Source organism: Alexandromys fortis, unplaced genomic scaffold (assembly GCF_014885135.2).
Source record: "Alexandromys fortis isolate MF-2015 unplaced genomic scaffold, M_Fortis_MF-2015_v1.1 scaffold_87, whole genome shotgun sequence".
NCBI classification, from domain to species: Eukaryota; Metazoa; Chordata; class Mammalia; order Rodentia; family Cricetidae; genus Alexandromys; species Alexandromys fortis.
In genome coordinates this window covers 5,378,025-5,400,563 of record NW_026067971.1, presented here as the reverse complement: position 1 = coordinate 5,400,563, position 22,539 = coordinate 5,378,025, and the positions used below count along the sequence as shown (strand labels likewise).

The 22,539-nt window shown below is 45.8% G+C and overlaps 1 protein-coding gene across 4 annotated transcripts in view; it reads right to left on the bottom strand.

Moving 5' to 3' along the window:
* Positions 1 to 725: 725 nt before the first annotated feature.
* Positions 726 to 22,539, bottom strand: part of Lrrc8c (leucine rich repeat containing 8 VRAC subunit C) — a 79,973-nt gene continuing 58,159 nt past the window's right edge. For 3 of the 4 annotated variants that reach the window (XM_050155782.1, XM_050155781.1, XM_050155783.1), the window contains one exon: positions 726 to 7,480. In XM_050155782.1, coding sequence (XP_050011739.1) covers positions 5,207 to 7,480 — 2,274 coding nt within the window. In that variant the 3' untranslated portion in view covers positions 726 to 5,206. The remainder of the gene's footprint in view (positions 7,481 to 22,539) is intronic. The other variant, XR_007594237.1, reaches the window with a different exon arrangement.

Genomic DNA, 22,539 nt, shown 5'->3' with positions numbered 1-22,539 from the left:
GGCCTCAGTTTATCTTAATATTCCTTATGAAAGAACATTCTGGAAGATGGAACAGTGATGGGGCAGGGACTTTTCCTGGTGTGTGATCTGCTCTGAAGTCACAGCACACAGAATCTGGGGCGTCAGCTTTCGTCTCTAAGTGCTCTCTTTCTGAGACATCGCTCACTCAGGCCCTCCCACCATGCTCCATCATTCCCCATCAAACCATCCTGCCCCAGACATGACTACCAGCAATGCAGTTCTATCCAGAAAATACGTGTGATGACAGCTCAGCCACGAGAGTTGTCAATACTCGTCATGGTTTTCTTACGCTATGCAACGGTATGTAGAGTTGTCTTGAAGCGGGCTTCCGTAAGTGCGTGCTTAATTAGAGAATGCCTCCCTGGCTGTGCAGGGCCATTCTTACTCCGTTAAGTAACAGTAAGGGTATTTACAGAAGGCTGAGCTGGGTAGACACTGTACAATCTGATTTGGCAAATGTACAAAAATTGTCCTTCCGATTATACATTAAAGTGCTAATTACACAAACGACACTCCAGGGACACCTTGGGTAGATGCAGCGCAGAATTAAGGAAGGAAACAATTACTCACAATTATAAAAACTAGCCCCAACAGTAAGAGCGAATGAGCCTGTTTCCTGCAGCCCAGGGAACCTTGGTAATGGCTGAAGAGCGAAGGAGATGTGTAATTTCTACAAATGAGTAAGAAAAGGACATATCCTCAAGTTAAGTTACAAAAATGACTTTATTTAAGTTATGTTTGTTCCTATACACTACATAGCCAAGTAACATTAAGACGTTTCCTTTCATGAACATGTATTATGACAAATGAATTCTCAGTCCTTTTACTGGACAGTCCCAGAAGTTTGCCAGCACTCGACAGTCTGAATGCGTGTGGGCACTGTAAACAAATGCGAGACAAATGCGGAGCGAGCACGTAAGGCATGGAGCGTCAACCCCAAGAGCACAGTGGGAGAATGGAGACACAAACAAACACATCAGAAACCATTCAGGTCAGGGGAACACCAGTAATCCAGGACCCAGAAAGGTGAGGCAAGAGGTTCTCAAGTTCAAGGTCAGCCTGGGCTCAGAAACCAAACCAAACCCCAAACACATAGTGGTTGCTATTTGGTCAATAGGTTAAGCAGTACATGTTTTACATCCGTCTGACTCTCTTTTCTCTCCCTCAGACCAACGTAAAGACACCATCTTTATTAGTGGGTGACTCTGGGAAAGGGGAATGGGGTTGGTACTTGTTTGGAAGGCTGATGTCAAATTATAACAAGTTTGAAGATCAGGAGCTAAATCTGAAAACTCATGGTGGCCCTAGGTAAGACTGTCTGAGTTTTATTACTTTGTTGATGTGGGAGTGATTTCTTACTAATAAAGAAACTGCCTCGGCCCTCATAGGACAGAAAATTAGGTAGGCGGAGTAGACAGGAGAGAATTCTGGGAGAAGGAAGCTTAGTGAGTGAGTCGCCATGATGCTCCCACTCCAGACAGACGCAGGTTAAGATCCTCTCTGGTAAGCCAGCTCATGGGCTACACAGAATATTAGAAATGTGTTAGAACAATATGTAAGAGCTAGCCAATAAGAAACTGGATCTAGCCGGGCCAGGCAGTGTTTGAAAGAATACAGTTTCCGTGTAATTATTTCGGGCATAAGCTAGCCATGCGGGCGGCCGGGTGCCGGGGACGCAGCCCCTCCACTCCTAATTCAACACTTTGTCTCTAAAGAGACAAGATGTGAGCTTCACGTTGAGTCTTCTAGAAACTCTCGTGGCCACCATAGCATTTTGTTCACTGAGTATGACCCTGTTCTCGAGATCTTGCCTGCTCCAGTGTAAACTCAGAATCACAGGATAACACGGATGCTGTCTCTGCCTACTTTCTGAAAAGCTGAAGTTACATCAACAATTTATGTTATTTGCAAGAGTACTATGAATGGATTTTGTATAAGTGGACCATAAATGTTCTTGTTGAAATGTCAACACTGCTGATTGGACATCTGGGGTGAAACTGGACTAGACAGTGAGAGAAGCTAAAACAGAAACCAGCATGCTCTAAGAAACTGAACTCCTCTTCCAAGAGACCCAAGAGAGAGCCTGCATTGTCTCAGACCCTTCCAAAGCAGGGCCTACAATCAAAATGAACAAAATCCACAGGGCACGAACATTTCCCGAGCGGCCTGTAAAAGCAGACTTGCTTGCTGTTCCAAGATGCCATGGAGATTGTTGGAGCGCATTACAACAGCAGGGTGGGCGATATGAGAAACCCACATGTGGAGGCACCAGACTTGAGCTCATTAAGAATTTTGATATTCAAAAACAGATCAAATCCTGTAATAAGAAAACACAATACTGTTCTGAGGTGTTATCTTTTTAGGTGTGTTTATGATTTTAAAAATGACATTAATTAGTGCATGCGTTTTTGTGTGGTTGCTCACGCCATGGTGCCTGTGTGGGAGGCAGAGGACACCTTATGGGAGCTGGTTCTCTCCTTCCACTGTGTGGACCCTGAGAATCAAACTCAGGTCCTTAGTCTGGGTGGCAAGGTGCCTGTTACCCACACAGCCAGTCCCTTAGATGGGGCTCTATTAGGACCTCCCAACCAAACCACCACCAGACAGCAGCTTGTTCTGTACTCTGTGGCTAGCCGTCACTGTACAGCTTGTCCACGTGAGCCTGAAGCTGCCCCTGCAGTTATGCATACAGAAGAATACAGATGGCACAGTTGAGGTTAACACAGCAGTTTGTTGTGAAGCTGAGGTTGGACAAAGAGCTGGCTGACCTCCTCAGCAAGAGCACTTGGAAAACACAGAGTGACCGGGGGAATGGCCTCTGTGCACTGAGTTGGATCAAAGAACTCTAGGAACAGCAGTTCAGGTACCTGAGTTTCTCATTGGAAGGCTGAACAGTGATCAGATGCATCTTACTCAAGAACGTGAACAAAAGCTTGCTGTATTAAAAAGGACAAGCATCAGAAAATTTAAAGTCTTCATAGCTAAGTTTGAGGCTTTGGAAGTTTTATAAAATTGAGTAGAAAGATCTATGAATATTTTCCTCTCGGCTAAAACATAAAGTCACAGAATTACAGTGGTTTACTGAGTGTTATTTACAACTTAGGTTGGGAGCCAGTCTGCAGAGTCATTATGAAAATAAATCAAATTATTTTGGAGGCTTGATAAAATTGAATTATTGGTGACTTATTTTAGTTATGAAGCCATATGGGATTTTCAGCTTACGCCAATGAAGACTTGGGCATAAATACGGCATTTGACCTGAATAGCTCCCTTTAAAGGGTGACAATGGAAATAACCATAAATTTTAACCAGCAAGACAGTGCAGGCCACTGACTCGGTTTACCTTTTTATAACAGGTCACGCATGCTCAATAACAGACAATCTGCCCATAATTCCCCTAAGACAGAGCTGCTTCTGAGCAGGACAGAGCACTAATACTTGGGATCTCCAAATGCTAAGATTGATCATTTCTTCGTAACGATGTAACAGTATTTCAAAAATATTATTGTTTCAATTCCAGGTTTAAAGGAAGAGTGGCTGAAACTTCAGAGGGAAAACAGAAGCATCTGCTCCACATGGCTGGCCCCAGGATGATGAGCACTGGCTCATTCCTCTGTTTTGTGGTCTTAGGGGACTCAGCTCAGGCGCTGGGGCACGCTGCTGGACACACTGTCACTAACTACAGCTCTTATCTTCATCAGACAAAAACTGTGTCTGCCCAGTGCCTCCCAGAGTCGCCTTCTACACGCCTGCAGGGCACAAAACCCAGGGCTGGGCAAGGCAAGGGGCCAAGAAAGCATTCTTCCAACAGGGTGTCAAACCCCAGGACACCTTTCTACTCTCAGTGCTGAATTAGGGTTTTCCTTACGTCAGTGGACTGTGTAGCCCAAGTCTGCGTACTTGGCTGGATTTTAGGCAGACAAAGGCAAGGCAAGGCTTTGCCAGCCACCAGGCAGGAATTGTTGCCAGGTGACCACACCTATCGGCTGGTCACACATCTGGAAAGTGACAGGACCAGCCGACTGAAGTGAGATACGATTTTAAGCAGAGAGTCGAGGGGTTCCCATGCTTGCATCACGAGCATCTGCGTCGAGGGCAGGCTTGTGGGAAGCTGATACCTATACCTATGTATGTACTGGGCTGTTCTGATCAGCAGGCAGGAGGTGTATTGATCATCACTGCACAGGGCCCAAGGAAGGGGCGGGGCCTGCGTGGACTATATCGGCTTTTTAAAAGACTGCCTTAGTAGCAAGATTGCTTACCATCTGATGCATCCACATATCAAGATGTTGAAAATGATTAAATTACTCAAGACAGGCTTCTGATTCTATGATTTAAAATTTAATTATCCGCTACAATATTAAAATAAATCTAATTTCCTTAAGTTTGTTCACCAGTGCCACATGGTAATACTGAGGTGGATTGGGGGGGCTTAATTTTTAATGATAAATTTTAGGGTGCTGGTAAAAATATAAATCAGCTAGACAACAAATGATAAATGAACACAAGGATGATAAATAATGGGGGTGGTCTGCTCCAACCACTTAGGAAGCCCATCCGAGGCTAACTGAAGCCTCGTAATGACACGATTTGGAGGAGGGAGAATTTTCGCTAACACTTGGTGACAATGCACTTATGTGAATCTTACACTCTGGAGTTTCTACAGAGTGGAAAAGTTGGCCAATGAAGAAGGCAGCTGATATTAAACTATCTGGCACAGACGCCATGACACATGATAAAAACGCAAACAAGTAGACAAGTAGAAACAAGGTTAAAATGGTGTTGGCAAAGTTATCTCCAGCCTTTTAAAATATGCCAAAATGCACACAACCTACTGTCCCTTTCCTTTCATGAGAATGAACTGAAGTGAAAAAAAAAAAAAATCCAAAGCCAGATGGAATTCACCCATTCCTGTTGGTAGAAAATAACATCAGATGCATTCGCTTCCAGGACAAATAAAATGTTAAAATATTAATACTGAAAAAATACAATTAAATTTTTATTAAAAAATACATAATCCTTACTCAATCTTTGTGAACATTTTGTCTTGTGTGAAAAACAAAAGCAAATAATCCCCCCCAAAAAAACAAAACAAAAGTAATATAGGAAAGGCAATAAGACTACCTAATTCCTTATGTCGTATTTGGTAGAAGCGTGTTTCAGTCATGTTTTGATGAAAAATAAGTTACTCTGCTTTCATTTGCTCCCGGATATCTGAGGGCAGAGTCTCAAACAGAGCGTCTTCTACAACTAAGCCAGCTCGCTTCAGAGCCCGGCAGTCTCCCAGCTCAGGAGGGAGGACTTCAAAGTGATTGCCTTTGATGTCCAAGTAGGAAAGAAATAGTAAATTTCCAATTTTTGGTGAAAGGACGGAGAGGCTGTTTTTCCCAATCTTCAAAGTTTTAAGTTTCTTGCAAAAGTAGAGTTCGTCTGGAAGGCTTTCGACTTTGTTACACGTGATGGAAAAATACTGTAAACTTTGCAGAACCCCGATTTCGGGCGGGATGAAGCGGATGTCATTATAGGACAAGTCCAGGTATCGGATTTTGTTGCAGAGGAAGAGGTGGGAAGGCAACACCTCTACCTTATTGTGGCTGAAAAACAGTCGCTCCAGGCTGGTCAGTTTCTTGATGTGCTCTGGGATGTAGGCGATGCTGTTATACCAGAGTTTGAGCACGGTCAGCTTTCTCAGGTGCTGGAAGCTCATGATTTCCTCTATGGACCTCAGGTTGTTTCCCTTCAGGTCCAGCTCCTGCAGGCTGAGCAGGCTGAACACAGCGTGGGGAATGCGCTCCAGGTCACAGTGCACGAGCTCCAGCTCCGTCAGGTTGGTCATCTTCTTCAGGTTGTTCAGCATCACCAGCTTGGTGCCGTCGTTGTGAATACACATCCTCTGGAGGTGACTGGACACGTCCACCACGGCCTGAGGGATTTTGGAGACGTTGCTTTTGATGGAGAGGATCTTAAGGCTTTTGAGATCCCGCAGGGACTCCAGGGTGACATTCTTGGAGATGTCGTGACTCAGAGAGCCGACCAGATAGAGCTCTTCCAGATTGCGGAGCCCGTACATCCAGGGGGGCAGCTCCCTCATGTCATCAAACTTGACGCTCAAGACCTTGAGGTTTTCCTTCAGGAAAGAGAGGGCCGCGCTGTGGATTTTGACGGAGCACTGGTGCAGGGATAGCTCCTGAAGGTTGTCTAGCTGGGCAATGGTGGCGGGTATCATGACGTTCTTAATGATTTCTAGCTTCAGAGACTGCAGTTCTGTGATTTCAAACACGGTGTCCGGAAGGCCAGACAGCATGATCAGAGGCAGCTCCAGGCGGTTATGGGCATTCGTCTGCAGCTTCTGCCTCAGCTTGTCAGGGGTCCACTCGTTATTTAAATTGAGCTGCTTTAATTTGTTCTCGCTGACCTCAGACAGAAACACGGCAAACCGCTTCGAGTAGAGAGGGTCATACTGGTCTATCATGTGGAGCATAAAAGCAAAGTCATTTTTCACATCTGGGATGTCATCAATGCCCGTCTCCTGCCGGACGTACTCGAAGGAATATTCCCGCAGGGAACGGTAGAAGAGCCAATAGAGGGTATAAAGGCACGTCAAGCCGTAGATGCTCACGAAGCACAGGTAGCAAAAGGAGAGCTTGGAGAACAGATGAGCCATGGTGTGATTGCAGGAGAAGTTTTTATAGCCTGTCATGTCCTGGATGTCCACATTGCAGTCCACTGTAAACTGGACTTTGGAGACCAGAGAGCTGTTGTACGCAATGATGATTAGGAACTTGATGACCTTGAGCACGGTCTGTCTAACGTACATGGCATATAGGATGTCTCCTTCTTCCACATGCAGCCTGAACTTCTTCACCTTCTCAAACAAGGCCTTTGCCTGCTCACCCTCCTTTTTGTCCAGAGCCCCCGCCGTGGTTTTGTCAACTACAAACTTCTCAGGAATTGACTTGAGAGACTGGGAGTTGACCATGCTGCCCTCAGGACCGGGCTGGATGGTGTTGGATCTGCTCATGTTGTTCTTCCTGTTGTCCTTCTCTTCGGAGTCCTCCCCAGACACTTCAGAGAGTGCCCGCGTGGTCCACGGGGAGTCAAAGCACTTCCCCAGGATGGAGATGAAATGTTCTATCTTGGAACTGGAACCAGGGAACTTGAACCAAAAGTTGCTGCAGAGCATGAAGACCAGGGTGTGGATGAGCACGAGGTACGGGAAGTACTTGGCGTACCAGTGCAGGGCTCGCTCGTAGCACATCTGGTTGATAAAGCTGTACTGCTGGAGGTCCAGGTCCGTCTTCAGCCCTTTCATCTCTATGGTGGCTGGGTTGGCTGGAGACGGCTTAGGTGGAGGCAGTGGGGTGGTGCTGATAACTGCCTGAGAGACATTGGAAGCGGAAGAGTGGTTCTGAGCCGGCTGCACTCTTTTCGGAAGGCAGATGATCCTGTCTTGCATGACCTGAAATGCAGAAATGATAGTTTCAAATCATATTACCCAAAGAGCTTTTGTAATGTCATTAGTGCAAAGAAAGTAGCATTAACATCCAATAAACGTCCATTTCCTCTGCCTGGAGAACATAGCACTCAATTCCAGCACCAAGATTTTATTCTTAGCTCATGTCACGGAAACATGGAATCTTTGATTTTGATCACCATATCAAAGATTGACACAAGGCAGTGGTACTGTCGTCATGGCAACATGAGTATTTAGGGAATATCCAATAATTTTAATCTTTGTATTTCTTCTCTCACTGTGGCCGGGGGGCAGGAATTTTGCCTTGAACTGGATGGTTTTCAACGCCATCGTCGTTTGTGTATGAGACGTGTACACGTTGGAAAAAAGAGCGATGGAACCAGTTCCTGGTGTTCCTGTTTACGGCTTTTTCCTCACCCACATCATCCATTCCATGAGTGATTAACGTAACTAACTGGCTTTGATGTAACAGGCTCTCGGGGGCTCTCACGGAAGCTTTCCCACGTTCTTTAGAGCTGAGAGAACAGACACAATGCTCAATAGCAACCCATTCCTGAGTGAATGTGCTGCCGTGGAGAACAGTCCTGAGCCCCTCCACTCTGCCAGGGCTTTGTGGAGAAGTGTGTAGTTTAAGAACATCAAGCAGGTCCTAGGATAGCAGCACAGAGGGGGCAGGGGACTCCGGAGATCACATTAGAGAAGTCACCCTTACACAGAGGCTCAGGTACATGGAACAGTTTGGACAATGAACAGTTTGGAGGACGAATAACAACCAAAGAGCACAGAGTAAGGGTGTATGGAATTAGTAACTCAGGGACAGTTGGCTTGGGGCTGATGAGATGGTGGCTAAAGGCACTGGCTGCTAAGCATGCTGTCTGGAGTTTGAGCCCAGGGACCTACAAGGTGGAAGGAGAGAAGTGACCTCCACATATGCACACACAAATAGACAAATGTAAACAAGAAAAGAACAAGTCAGTCTATATCTTTAAAGATCAGAAACCCAGTGCGTCGTGATTCTTCAAGAGCAAGGACCTGATTACAACAGAGGAAGAAACTCAATGCACTGCAAAGTGGACACTAAGTAAGTGATTACAAGAGGGTGATATTGGCACTGGGGCCACCAGACAGACCCACAAAGCTAACAACCAGCAGAGGGGTACAAGGCTTAGTGAAGTACATGGTACCCGCGTGCTGACTTGCTGAGAGACACCCTGGGGGCACTACCAGTCCGGCTGGGTGTGGGCGCTATCAGAGAGAGCAGGAAGAACACCTGTCCTACACCCAGGGCCCCCAACAGTCCTGCTGGGTGTGGGCGCTATCGGAGAGAGCAGGAAGAACACCTGTCCTACACCCAGGGTCCCCAACAGTCCTGCTGGGTGTGGGCGCTATCAGTGAAAGCAGGAAGAACACCTGTCCTAGGGATGAGGATGATGACGGTGATGATGACGACGACAACAACACAAGTATGTTGTACTCGACACACAACTGTCCTTATTCTAGTATCACAGGATTAATTTTGAATTGTCTCCTTTAATTTTATTTTATTAGATAGGGTAATATGTTGCCATGGGTAACAAACATCCCATGGAGCTTAGAATGACCCTGAATGCCTACTTTCCTTGTTTCAAGTGCTAGGATTCCAGATGTGTCATTGTGCCTGATTTAACTGTCACCTTAATCTGATAAGGCAGTGTGCTTATGATTCTCATTTTAGAGTTCAAGAGACCAAGGCATTAAGTGACTTAGTGACATCACAGAGTCTACATCCTGTTATTTTGTATAACTGATAGGTTTGAAAATGTCTTTATTGCTTTTAGCCTTTAAAAAAATCTCATTAAAGCTGTATTTTTCTCATATATATGTGCATGTGTGTATGTGTGTATGCATGTCACGTGTTTGGGTGCAACAGAGGCCAGCAAAGGGCATTACATCCCCTAGATCTGGAGCTATAGGTGGGTGATGAGCAGCCCAACGTGGGTGCTGGGAAATAAATTTGGATTCGTCAGAAGAGCAGTAAGTGGTCTTAGCCAGAGAGCCATCTATTCACCGACCTTTATGTTTTTAATTAGAAGATTATCTTTATTTGGGTTGGGGCGGTGGCTCAGCATTTAAGAGCACTGGCTGTTCTTCCAGGGGATTGGGGTTCAATTCATGGCAGCTCACAACTGTCTGTATCTCCATTTCTGGGTGATCTGACATTCTCACGCCAGTGCACATAAAATAAAAGTTAAATAAACTACATATATGTTTATATAATTATCTTTATTCTTTCTCAGTTTATACATTTTCATCTCTTGTTACCCCCTTTAAATCCCTCCTCCTCCTCCTGCCAAGAATGTTTCTCTTCCTAACAAATGCTGACCCCAATTTAAGTCTTTTGTGCGTGTGCACTTGTTTAATTGGGGTAGCTTCAGAATGGTGCTTTCTTTCTTGAGGAATAGTTTGGCTTGTTGGTAAGCTTTACAATTCTGTGTTGAAAGCAATTTCCCTTTGCATTTGAAAACACGATTCCATTTCCTCCTGTTTATTTGCCAGAGAGATGCCTGCTGCCAATCTAGTTGTTTAGTGGGCAATCTATCTTTCTCTACGGCAGCCGCTTTAATTGTGGATACATGTGGATCATCCCTGCTCCATACTTGGCACAGAGGACTCAACTTTCTTCAGTTTTAGAAAGCACCTGCCAATGCTACTCCCCACGGCTCCATCATTTTCTTCCCGTGGACACATGTTCCTGCCTTGCTGTCCATCTTTGCTAGAAAGGTGCACTCTGAGGTCCTCTCTCTCTCTCTCTTGCTTGGATCTGGGAGAGACCAGAAGTCACTTCTTGGGCAACTGTTGTGGGATATCTGAACGCTGTGTGAAGGTGTACTGCTGGGATTGGTGTGATGAAGAGCCGAGTGGTCAACAGCTTGACAGGAGAGTATAGGGGGGACTTCCGTGCAGAGAGGACTCTGGATATGCTATACTGTGACCTTTTGAGTGCTTGGATTATGTATGAGCCCAGCCTGATCTCAGCCTTTTTTTCAGTTTTCTTCACCTGTTCTGGGGAAGGTGTGTTTGGAGTGGGAAGTGGCTTTTCACTGCCTGAGTGTGCTCTTGTGATGTCTGCATCCATCTGGCCCCGGGGACCATCCCTGGGTGTTATCACAGAGTTCTGGTGTTTCCTGTGGGTGTTATCACCTTCCAGGTCCATGCTGGGACACAAGGAGCAGGCTGACAGCAGCTCTGGCTGGGAGGTACCCTAGGGCAGTACCCAATGAGGAACCAGCTTTAGCTTCCGGTCCATTACCATTCTTCCAGGGTCCTTCTGGGAACGAGAGCTTTGGCTTCAGAGAGTGACCAGGCTCCAGTCTCCTACCCTGCCTGGAGCGTTTCTAGTTGTCTTTACTGGCAGAAGTCAAGTTTCTGCTCATCACTGCTTGGCTTTGGAAGGAATTCTGGAAGTTTATTTAGACTGGTCAGTCCACTCAGCACGCCCATTCCTGCTCCAAGGATGCGCCTGTCTGGGCTGGCAGACCTTAGATTTGCTAATTAGCTGAGAATGACCTTGAACTCTTGATCCTCCAGATCCTCCCGCCTCTGCCTTCCAAGTGCCAAGGCGTGCCCAAACCACTAATCTTGGTTTGGACAGTGCTAGGATTGAACCCAGGGTTTTGTGCATGCTAGGCAAGGACTCTAACAACTGAGCTACAATTCCAATGCGGCTATGGTAGATCTCGTCCAAGCTGATAGAATAGACTAGTAAAAAGGCAGGTGAACTATACCAAAGACAGTCAGTCTTTGGCAGGAGGAGGTGGCTTGGCAGTGTAAGTTATTTTATTTTGCCACTAGCGAAGCAACACAGATTCAGCATCATGCCATTCTGTCTTGATTAATCTTGATATTAATATACACTGTACGTATTAACTGTCTCTGTCATCTTCCCTTCAGAGATGAATACAGCTGGCACTAAATGTGGTCCCCTAAAGCATTGATAACCAGAGGTGCCCCAAATCAGACAGAGCAAATCAAGTTATCCCTGCAGTGAGAAACGCATCCCCAAGTATTCTCCATGGCTTGCTCAGAAACACCAGGGGAGTGTTCTTTATCAGCTAAAGCTGAGCAAGGGTCTGCTATACATGGCTCACACCTCAGGAAAGGAGAGTGGCACACACAACGCGTGTTCCACCGCCTTGCTAGAGACGTAACTGGCTGTACAAAACATCAACAAGAGCACAAATAAGGCAGTGTGCCCTCCACAAGGGTGGCACAGGAAGTGCAGTAAGAGCTTGGGTGGAGGAGGGGGTAGGGGTGGGGCTCCAGGAAGAGGCACAACTACTACATTCGGTCTTGAAGCTTCTAGACTTGAATAGGGTACCGGGGAATGGAAGGTCGGAGCCTTGTAGGTTCCAGGGACAGGAGCAAAAGGCTGCGATGGGAGGGAGTGAAAAGCACTAGGAAGATGGACTGTCACTCTTCCTCACTTCTCCCGGAAGTAACTCTCAGGCCACTGAGGCATCAGTTAGTGAGCAAACTTAAGTACTGTCTCCCAGAAGCCAGAGCCCAGAGGACAAAGCCACTGCCAACAGGAACCAGTCTTGTTCTGTGGCAGAAGGATTAATTCAGAAAATGCTGACTGTGTTCAAGGGTATTGAAAATGTTTTAAGTATCATAAAAGATTTCAGGGGATGAGGAGGAATTGAAAAATCAGGGCAGATGGTGCTAAAGGAACAGACACTTTGGGGTTTATTAGATGTCTTTTTTATAAGCCCGCTGTCCTCTGAGCCGAGCCCTGCGTATGCAGGAACAACCACCCCAGAAGTGCAAAGATAGACATCCGTGAGAATCACACATGCTGCATCCCCATCACCAGGACAAACACAGTCTCTGTCTCCTGGGGAAACGGGAAAGCCAGACTGGGCAGTGCCATCACTTCCTGTCTCTGCGCACACGTATTTTACCCTGTCATCTAAATGGCTTTATTATTTTTCATTTAGAAAAGATAATATATTATATATATTATACATACACACAGCAAAATAGAAGGAAGATACAGCAATACCCCCATAAGCCTCCCATTCATAGGTACACAAACTCCTCTTAACAGCCTGGTGGTACATTGTAACAATGTACAAGATGAGCTTATATTGATGTGTCATTATTACCCAGAACCCACAGCTACAGTAGTCTCCTGTGGTCTTGTTCTCTATGGGCTGGGCAATGCTGCAGCACACATCCATTGCTATAGCATCCTACAGAGCAGTCTAATGGCCTTAAGGCCTCCTGTGTTTAGCCTGTATATCTCTGTCTTTTCCGGAAACCTACTTTGCCTCCCCAAACACTGACATCTTTACCTCCTTTACAGTTCTGCTTTTTCCAGAATGTTCCACAGTTGAATGAGATGGTATGTGGCTTTCCAGTTTGGATTCTGTCACTCCACGGCGTTTCCCCAGGTGCCTCTGTGTTTCTGCAGCTGGCTTGGTTTCTCCTTGACAGTACTGTATAGCAACAAGTTGTCTACATTCCCTCTTAGTGACGGTGTTTAAAACTGATGGAATGGTTAGGAAACAGCACCTACTGCACGGAGAGTGTTTGGACCCAGAGAGCCAAAAGAGGAAAAAAAGTCTTAAGCAAATTGTGAAAGTTTAACTAGTGTTTAATAATATAAGTACTAGCTCAGGCTGTAGCTCAGTGTCAGAACTCCTACTTATCAGCATGCAGGAGACCCCGAGTGTGATATTTTGCAGCTCACATATGCAACCCAAAAACAGAGTAAAAAGTTTGTTTTTATTAATTGTAAGAAGAAACAAGGCCAAGTGCCCCCACCTTCCACCCCAGCATTGAACAATAGTTTGTTGTCTGGGTTATCTTTTTAGTGAGGATGCTCAAAACTTTCAAGACAGGGAGTAATGTGTGCATAGGGGAAGTTTTATATGTAGAAAACAAAAGAAAGAAAAACCAGACACAGATAACCACAGCCTCCTGCACACCCCACAGCCTCCTGCACACGCTCATAGCCTGCTGCACACCCCCGCAGCCTCCTGTACACACTCATAGCCTCCTGCACACCCAACAGCCTCCTGCACACCCCACAGCCTCTTGCACACCCCCGCAGCCTCCTGTACACACTCATAGCCTCCTGTACACTCCACAGCCTCCTGCACATGCCCACAGCCTTCTGCACACATCACAGCCTCCTGCACACCCCACAGCCTCCTGCACATGCTCACATGTACACATTCTAAATGTTTCAAAGAAACCAGACTTCAGGCAAATCTTGTGGTTATAAATCAACAGGAATTTCTTGGCTTGAGGAATATGAAATGCCACTGGAACGGCATTCATTCCCATGTCATTATCACCCGGACCAAGTGAAACCTAAACACTGCAGGTTCTGTAGAGACAGTCACCACGGCTTCTCATAGTGGCATCACGGACACAGAGAAGATCAGATGAGTAAATACCGTCTTTCCCAGAGGAGAACAAGTCCCAGCAGTGGCCATGGATACATGCATGCCTATAATTAGATGGCATTAACATCTGGAAGTGTCTGTCTGCTATCTGCCTTCTTCTGAGATAAAGCAATGTCTTATGCACGTCCTCCACATCGCCAGAGCTAAGTGCTGACTGCTGAAGATTCAGAGAGTGCCCGAGTTGGGAGGCTGACACACTGACATTAAGACTATCTCTGCGCTTTGATATTCGGCTTCATCACCACAATTCTTTCATCACCACAGATACTGATGCGTACGTTTCTGAGAGAGGTGACGCCATGGCAATGCCTGCCGTTTGTTGTTAATGCCTCTGACTCCTGGTTGGCCTGGCACTTCCCAGCCATCTGCGGTGGGCTCATTTCCTGTATTTTGATTATGCTGACATTGTCTGTTTTCTTTTGCTGAAGCACACAGCTTCCCAGCAAACAAGGAATTAGATTGAAAGCTGAGGGCGGGTATAGAAATTGGAGGGACTGATGATATTTTTCCAAGTAGATCAGTGAATTACTGGATCCATGGAAATTTAAGATTTCATTAGGAAACATCTATTTCAAAGTTTATTTCAAAGTTAAAAACACACGAGAAAATTTAGTGGATATAAAAAGCTACAGGAATATATATTGTATATGACAACTCGGCTTGGCTTATGTCTTTGGTAAATTTGAGATATTTACCTACAATTATGTCCCTGGAACAATACAGGAAAAGCTACTTCTGAGGCGACATGCAAGGACAGACTGACATCTTGTTCAGCAGCTACAGTTTGTAAGGGGAAATAGAACCAGAGAAATTGGGGATGTTTAAAGAAAAAAAACCCATAAATCTTCTGGCGTACCGACAATGTATCAACAGCACAAAGGATACTAGAAACACCCAAATAAATAAGAAAACCATTCAAAGAAGATTTTTTTAAATGAAGATTATTTAATAAGTTTGCCATAATATTTGTCTATATGATAACAATATTCTATAGCTCCCAAGGAGTGTGATAATGCCAACTGCCAGGGTCCAATCTGTTGGAAGGAACAGACCATATTATTCTTAAAGGAGATTAGCTGTCTGTCATTCATTGTGACATCACAGGGGCCCCACCATTAAGAGGGGGCTGTTACAATTGTTAGGCAGTTGTCTGAGTAGAGCTAAGTCTCCTCTTTGCTCTTGTTCCAGGGAGGACCAGAGCTTCAGAGATGCTCATCTTTGAGGAGAACGATTTGACCTTCTGGTTGCCAGGGGTTAGCAGGTTTGAGTCTGAGCCCTGGATGTTAGATTTCCCTTGAAGTCAGTCTGTGTGACTGCTCTCTTAAGGCTTCTCTTTGGAGCCCTCCAGTGTGGGGAGGGTTGTGTACAACATGGGAGACAACGCTCTAGCCCCGAGCCACACCCTCAGCCCAGGAGTCATGTTCTGCAGCTTCTCCTTTCTCAGAGCTGACATAACAGGATGACTCCAGCATTGCTTCTGTCTTAGGGAGACAGTGGCCTGGGAGGACAGCTCAGATGGGGATGTCAGCCTTTCTTTGATCTCTCTCGCACCCACCCACCCTCCTTTCCATTTCTTTGTTAATTTACGTAGCTCTGCTTGGTTCCTGCTTTGTTTTGTTGTTGTTGTTATTAGTTTTGCTGTTCTGAGCATGACAGACCACAATACCAAGGAGGGCAGGCAGCCCCGCTTCCCTTCTGAGACATTTACAGGAGAGAAAGTCCTTGTGACTTATGTGAGGTCTGACCAGTTCAGCAGGAGGGTGTTAGTGAGGACTGGCCATAGCCTTGGCGTTAGCTAAATGGTTTTCTTGCCTGGCTTTCCCTCTATGACTGTACATCTTCTGCAATACTTCCCTCAGGAGAAGTATAGGCAGCCACTGGCAGAGATAAGCAGGTGGACACGTGACCTTGGATCCTGGGGCTCTCTCGGTCTCTGAGTGGCTTACTCAACTTGGTCACACTTCCATCACATGGAAATGTCCCAAAGGAAGTGAAGATACTTTGAAGTTAAAGAGGAAAAATGCTACCAATTTCTACTCCACCGTGAATCATTTTTCAGAACAAAGCTGGGGAGACGGCTCAGTGGGCGACCTAAGTTCAGATCTCCAGAACACATACAGAAGCTGAGCACAGGGGCATACATCTGTAACCTCAGCACCAGGAGGCAGACACAGGCAGATCTCTGGAGTTCGTGGCCAGCCTGATGTAAACAGTGAGTTTCAGAACAGTCAGAGACACACAGAACTTGTCTCAAAAAATTAATATAAGGAATTGAGAAAAATATCTGAGGCCAACCTCTGGCCTCTACTCTTCAGTCTTCACATCTTTATTCTTTCTATCAGGAAGAGCTACCCCATGTGTCTGTCTATCTCCATCCATCCATCCATCATCCATCCATCCATCCATCCATCCATCCATCCATCCATCCATCATCCATCCATCATCCATCCATCCATCATCCATCCACCTATCTCCCCGTTCAAAGTCGTTATTGGCTAGAATCCTCTATGTGAACATTTATGAAAACATTAACCTAGTCTTACAATTCCCACCGTGTAACACTTTATTTCTGAAACATTATTTATTCATATATTCTTCTAATCGTGTGTAAAACATTAAGGGCTTTGATGTTCCAAGGTAGAATTAGTCTCCTTTCTCTGTTGTACAAATAAATCTGAAATTTATTTATAAATGTGTGTACTTCTTAAAACGCTATAATTTCTACAGATATTTATAGACATCCACTGTAGAAATTATAGCGTTTTAAGGAGTACACCCACAAATTTCTACTCTGAGACAGTTTAAATATCTTTAGGACTCAATCCGAAGTTTGGGGTAGTCATCACCAAGCACGGTGCCTGCAGCTACAGGGTAAACTGACACGGTGAACAACTTAAGTGCTGCTTGGCCTCTGTAAGGACTCCATACAACCCTCTGGGGCAGAGACGGAGTCTTAAATATTATGCACTCCCCACACAGTCCTGGGAACTCAGTCAACGTTCTGTTAATGTGCACCAATTTATCTGCACTTTCAGGAGTGCAAGTTTCACAGAACAGGGCTCTTCTCGCCCCAGACGGTCTCAAGGGAGAGCATCCACGTGCCAAGGATAAACGATCTCCCTTGGACTTCCACTGCACATCTTTCAAATCCCCTTCCGGTGCTGACAAGGATACTCTGTAAAGAAATGTAACAGTGCAAGACCAGCCCTCAGGGATAAGACTGAGCCAGCCTCATGAAGACCCAGCTGTTAGTGAAGAACACGGATCTTTACATGAAACACTGTAAACCCTTGAATGACAAAGTACGGTCAAAAACGGGTGAACAAAAGCAAGGCCTCTAGGTTCACTTAAAAACTGGCTCAGGAAAGGGACTGGAGAGGGAGCTGGAGAGGGACCGGAGAGAGTGCTTGCTGCTCTTCCTGAGGACCTCAGTTTGGTCCAGCATCATGTCATGTAGCTCACAACCACCTGTAACCATAGCTCCAGAGAACCCTATTCCCTCTCTGGCCTCCTCGTGGACATGCATACATGAGGCATACACACACACATCAAAATAAAATAATCTTTTTAAATTGCTTTAGAAGAAAAAGATGTTTTCTCTTGAAAACAGATGAAGGTTTTAAGGCTCAGGTCAGTTCATATGACACTATAGAACCTAAGCACAGCAGGTAATGTCTACCTGGAGATATGACATGTAACATCTGCATAATGGTAAAATTAGGTCTCTAGAGCTCCCTGCCGTGGTCCTGTTTTACTTTTCCAGTTGCTATGGTTACGACAGGTTATATACTCGCATTCAGAGCTAGATCCGCCAATTAATTAGAGAACATACACACATGAGCAACACTTAGACTCAGTGGGATGTAGCACGCACGTGTGTGCGTGCGCGCGCGCGCGTGCGTGCGTGCGTGCGTGTGTGTGTGTGTGTGTGTGTGTGTGAATGCTCACAACAATAAAGGAGCACAGGTCATGAATCTGAGAGGTGAGAGGGAACACAGGAGGAGCTGGTGGGGAGAAATTACATAAACACAGGAACTGAGCAGGCTATATATGTATATACATATAAACATTCAATAACATGTATTGTTACTACATTCAAGAGGCCTTGAATTTAAAGGAGAATGGGAGAGGTATATGATAAGGTTTGAAGGGAAGAAAGGGAAGGGAGAAATGTAATTATAATCTTAAAAAATCCCTTGGAAAATAACAAACTAAAAATAAAAATACTTATGCATGAAATTTCAAATAAAACAAATGTTATATAAAAAAGGAATAGGCAAACCAGATAAAAGCCTGGCTGTACCCTGACAGCTTAAATTTTTAATTAAATAATCGCAGCTGACTAAACTGAAACAAATGTCTAGCTGTGAAGCATATTCCACTGAAAATGACACACACGTAAGTCACAGGACATGGAACTCCAACATGGCACCAGCCTATCAGCTCCATCTTACTGACTAGCTTTGGCAGAGCAGGAAGATCGATGTACACTACCTGGGGAGAAAAGGTAAACCCAGCTCCTACCCTGCAAGCTATAATAATGGCTGGCTTGGCAAGAGATACCTCCCTGGGGCAATAGTGGTATGGATGTTATGGCATCAACCAACTGCTCTCTGATTGGCTCTCATCCTATGACAGAACTGGTGCTTTTCATGGGGCCAAGAACCCATGACTGAGATGATCAGAGACCCAGGGGAGAATCTACCACAACTGCCCTGTGAAATGAACATAGTATTAAAGTGACCACTATGCACTTCCATTTATACCCACCAGTTAGTGCATCTCTTTCCCATTGCCACAGAAGCTTCTTGTAGAAGAGGGTGATTAAGACAGAGACTCACAATTGGTCAACATGCAGAGAATAAAGGACCAGACAGTGCTCAGCCCTAATGGATGGTGACACCCCTCTCTGAGAAGCTCAGAGATCATAATGGAAGAGGGGTTAGGGAGATAGATGTAAGAGCTAGAAGTAGTAGATGATTGCGGTGAAAAAGGTATTTTCTAGACATGACATGGTTGTTAAGACCACCAACTCACAGATGCTGAAACTGTATTACACAAGACCCATACAAGATCAACCCACAAAACCCTTGCCCAGGCTGGGAAAAGGCTCGTCATGCCCCACTTCTACCCGAGGGATTACTGCTAACTAATGCCCACTGGGGGAGGGGAAGTCAGTGTCTTCAGAGTGTGGCCCTGATGGGCTACCCATGCGCAAGCAGACGGCCTACACCCATGCACATACTTGGCAGCACCTCGTGGACGCGGTGGATTTACAAAAGAAACATGAAGCAGGAGGACGGGGAGTCATTAGACACAAACATGAAATTCTCAACAAAATCTTTAGAGAAACCTTTACTGCTGCCAAAATGTTGTGACTCCCCTACATTCAAGGTGTGATCCCATAGAGGTTATAACCCACGGTTTCAGAAGCGACAGCTGAAGGCACCAGGTGAGAATCAGGCGTGAGTCTAGCCTGGAAGCTGCATGGCTCCTCTAGAAGCAATGCATCGTCTGTCCTGAACTGTGGCTGGCCAAGTGTTAATGAGAAGGTAATGATAATTGCTTTTGATAATCCTTGTAGTCCCAGCTCCCAAGACAGCGAGGGCCTCACCTCTTCTTAACTCCAAGGAGTCAGATGTACTGCTGGAAGCTGAAATCCAAGACACTTGGCATTCCTGGGAAGCCGAGCATTTGGGGAGACTAGGTGACGGACGCTCATGTGACTCAGCGCTTACCCCGGTCTCACTCAAGTGACCCCTCTGTGGGTCCACCACGAAAGGGACCAATCTGCCTCACGCTTGCAGTCCCTGCTACAGTCTCCTTGGTTCTCCGTGTGGATCGTTCCTTTGTGGATGCCCACAGCCTCCTCTCTGTTCCCTCGTTCTACTCTGTTTGACCACTCCTCTATGGCTTCACTCTTTCACAGGACTTAAGTCTCAAGTTGTATTTCAGATGTACTTGTTAGTTTTCATGCAAGGAGCTGGATTTTTTTTTTTTAAATCCCTCTGTCTCTCTGTGTTTGCATGCGGTCGCCATGGTACCCATGTGGAGATCAGAGGGCGACCTCAAGGTTCCAGCCCTCACATTCCACATTGCGACAGGCTCCCCCCTCCCTCGCAGGGGCTCATGTCAGGCTGGGCAGCCCCTGAGCTCCTGGGGCCTCCCACATCTCCACCTCCTGTCTCACTGTTGAAGCGTCTGAGTGACTGTGCCAGGTTTTAGTTGGGTTCAGGTCCTCACACATGCACACAAGTGTTCTAACCCACCGAGCCACCTCCCCAGCCTGGGTGCGGACATTTTTATCACCACTGAATCCTCATGACGCATGGATTCTTCTTGAAGCTCTTCCTCCTGTGCCCCTCCCCCAACCTCCTGAAGGGGATCTCAGAAACTCATGACCTAACATAACATTCCGGAAGGGTCTTGACTAAACCTCCATTCTAGGAAGCACAGACAAAGCTTAAGCCACTGATACTTTCCTTACGGAAGTCTGTTGTGATTCCCACTACAGCCCATGTAGCAAGGGCTTGATCCCCAGGGCAGCGGTGTTCAGAGGCAGGGTCTCTGGGAGGGGCTGGATCATTAGGGCTCTGACCTCATCAATATACTAGTCCAGTGATGGATAAAAGGCTACTGGAGGTGCCGGAAACTTAAGTGGGGTCTGTGAAGGAAACAGAGCTCATGAGGTCATGTATGCAATCCAACAGTCCCGGGTGCTTTCCCAATGCCATCACATGCTCACTGTCAGTAGCCGGCTAACGGGTGCCATCTGCAACTCTCTGTCATTTCCCAAATCTACTCTGTTAAGCAGTTACATGTGTTTGCTTCTGGTTTCCATTTTGATGGTATAGGGATGAGCCCCACAGATGGGGCCTGGTCTTATTAAGTTTATAATCTTATACATTGGATACAGATTCTTTAAAATGCACTGGCGCTTTGCCTGCATGAGAGTATCGGATGCCCCAAAACAGAGAGGTATGAGCTGCCATGTGGGTGCTGGGAATCAAACCCGGGTCTTCTGCAAAAGCAGCCAGTGCTCCTAACTGCTGAGCCAACTCTCCAGACCCTGGATATATATTCTTACAACTGAATTCTACAGTAAGGGATGATGTATCCTCAGAGCGGGTAATTTTCCCCCTTATGAAACTTAGTGCTAATGACATCTATTCATGATTACAAGTCATTTCCAAGTACACATGTGAAAAGAGGGATGAGATTTGGAAAGAATGTGTGATACAGTCTAGAAGGGGAACAGGAGAATCCTTTATAGGGAGGGGAGAATTGAGTGTACACCCGCGCACATGTGCACACACACGCATTTGTACATGTGTGATACAGTCTAGAAGGGGAACAGGAGAATATAGGGAGGGGAGAATTGAGTGTACACCCGCGCACATGTGCGCACACACATGCATTTGTACATGGCTGTCATGTATGAAGACACGCAGGGAAGGGGACCGACTGTGCATGAGAGATACAACATCACTCTATGTGGTCCCCGTCTTCCCTCACACTGCTCCCCCTTCTGTCTTTTCATTCTTCAGATCATTCTTTCCCATTATCTGGATGAAAAAGAATTCTTCATTTGGGGGAAGTGTATGAAGTCTCTCAAGAAAAAAAATCTAGCTAGAATTTTATTAGTATCGCTGTGGATCTAATTCTGGGAACCGGATGTGTTTATAGCTTCACTTCTGGGTGATCTGAAATGTGTATCATCTATTTATTCAAATACATCTCATGTTTTCACTGGACACCTAAATGTTTCCTGCGAAGGTCTTGTCTATTGACATCTGGCTGGTTTCCCAGATACTCGGTTTCTCCTTTGTTTTTCAATGGCACTCTTTTTTTTTTCCTTATAAGCTTTTTACTTGGTATGTATCTTTCTAGCTGATAGCATTACTCAATTAACAATTAATTAATCAATACATTCATTTATCCTTTTGCTGAGACAGGGTCTCATGTACTCAGGTTGTGTCTCTGTAACCAAGGCTGCTCCTGAAATCCCCATCCCTTTGTCTGATCTTTGCAGTGCTGGGATTACTGACATGTAAAGCCACGCCTGACTCATTTACCTATTACATGCAGTGAGTTCCTGGCCCCAAGGATGTCCTGTGGACTGCCTTTACCCAGCTCTCCAGGGCTTGACAAAGAACAGGAACGCACATGTTATTCTTAGTCCATCTGATACCATGCAATGCCGAGTACCATATCACACACGAGTGCTAGATATTCCCAAAGGATGGGAATCACACAGTGTATGAACTGAAAGGCTCCAGACACGAGCTAGAAACTTCCCAGCTGGCAATCAAAGTGTGGCTCAGCTTTAGCCTACTCACCGCAGCGCCTCTGACTCCTGAGGGGACACAAGAATCGCCAGTATTCTGGGGTGGGTGGAGTGGAGAGGGAAGAGAGGGGACCTGAAGTCAGAAGGGCTGAGGAAGCAGTCATCGCCTCGAGGAGAAATTCAAGGTCATTCCCCTCTCTGCTTCCACCCCATCTTCTTCCTTTTATTTTACTGTCTGCCCCTGGGCAGGCCTGAAACTCACTATGTAGCCCAGGCTAGCTTCCAGCTTGTACCAGTCCCCCCCC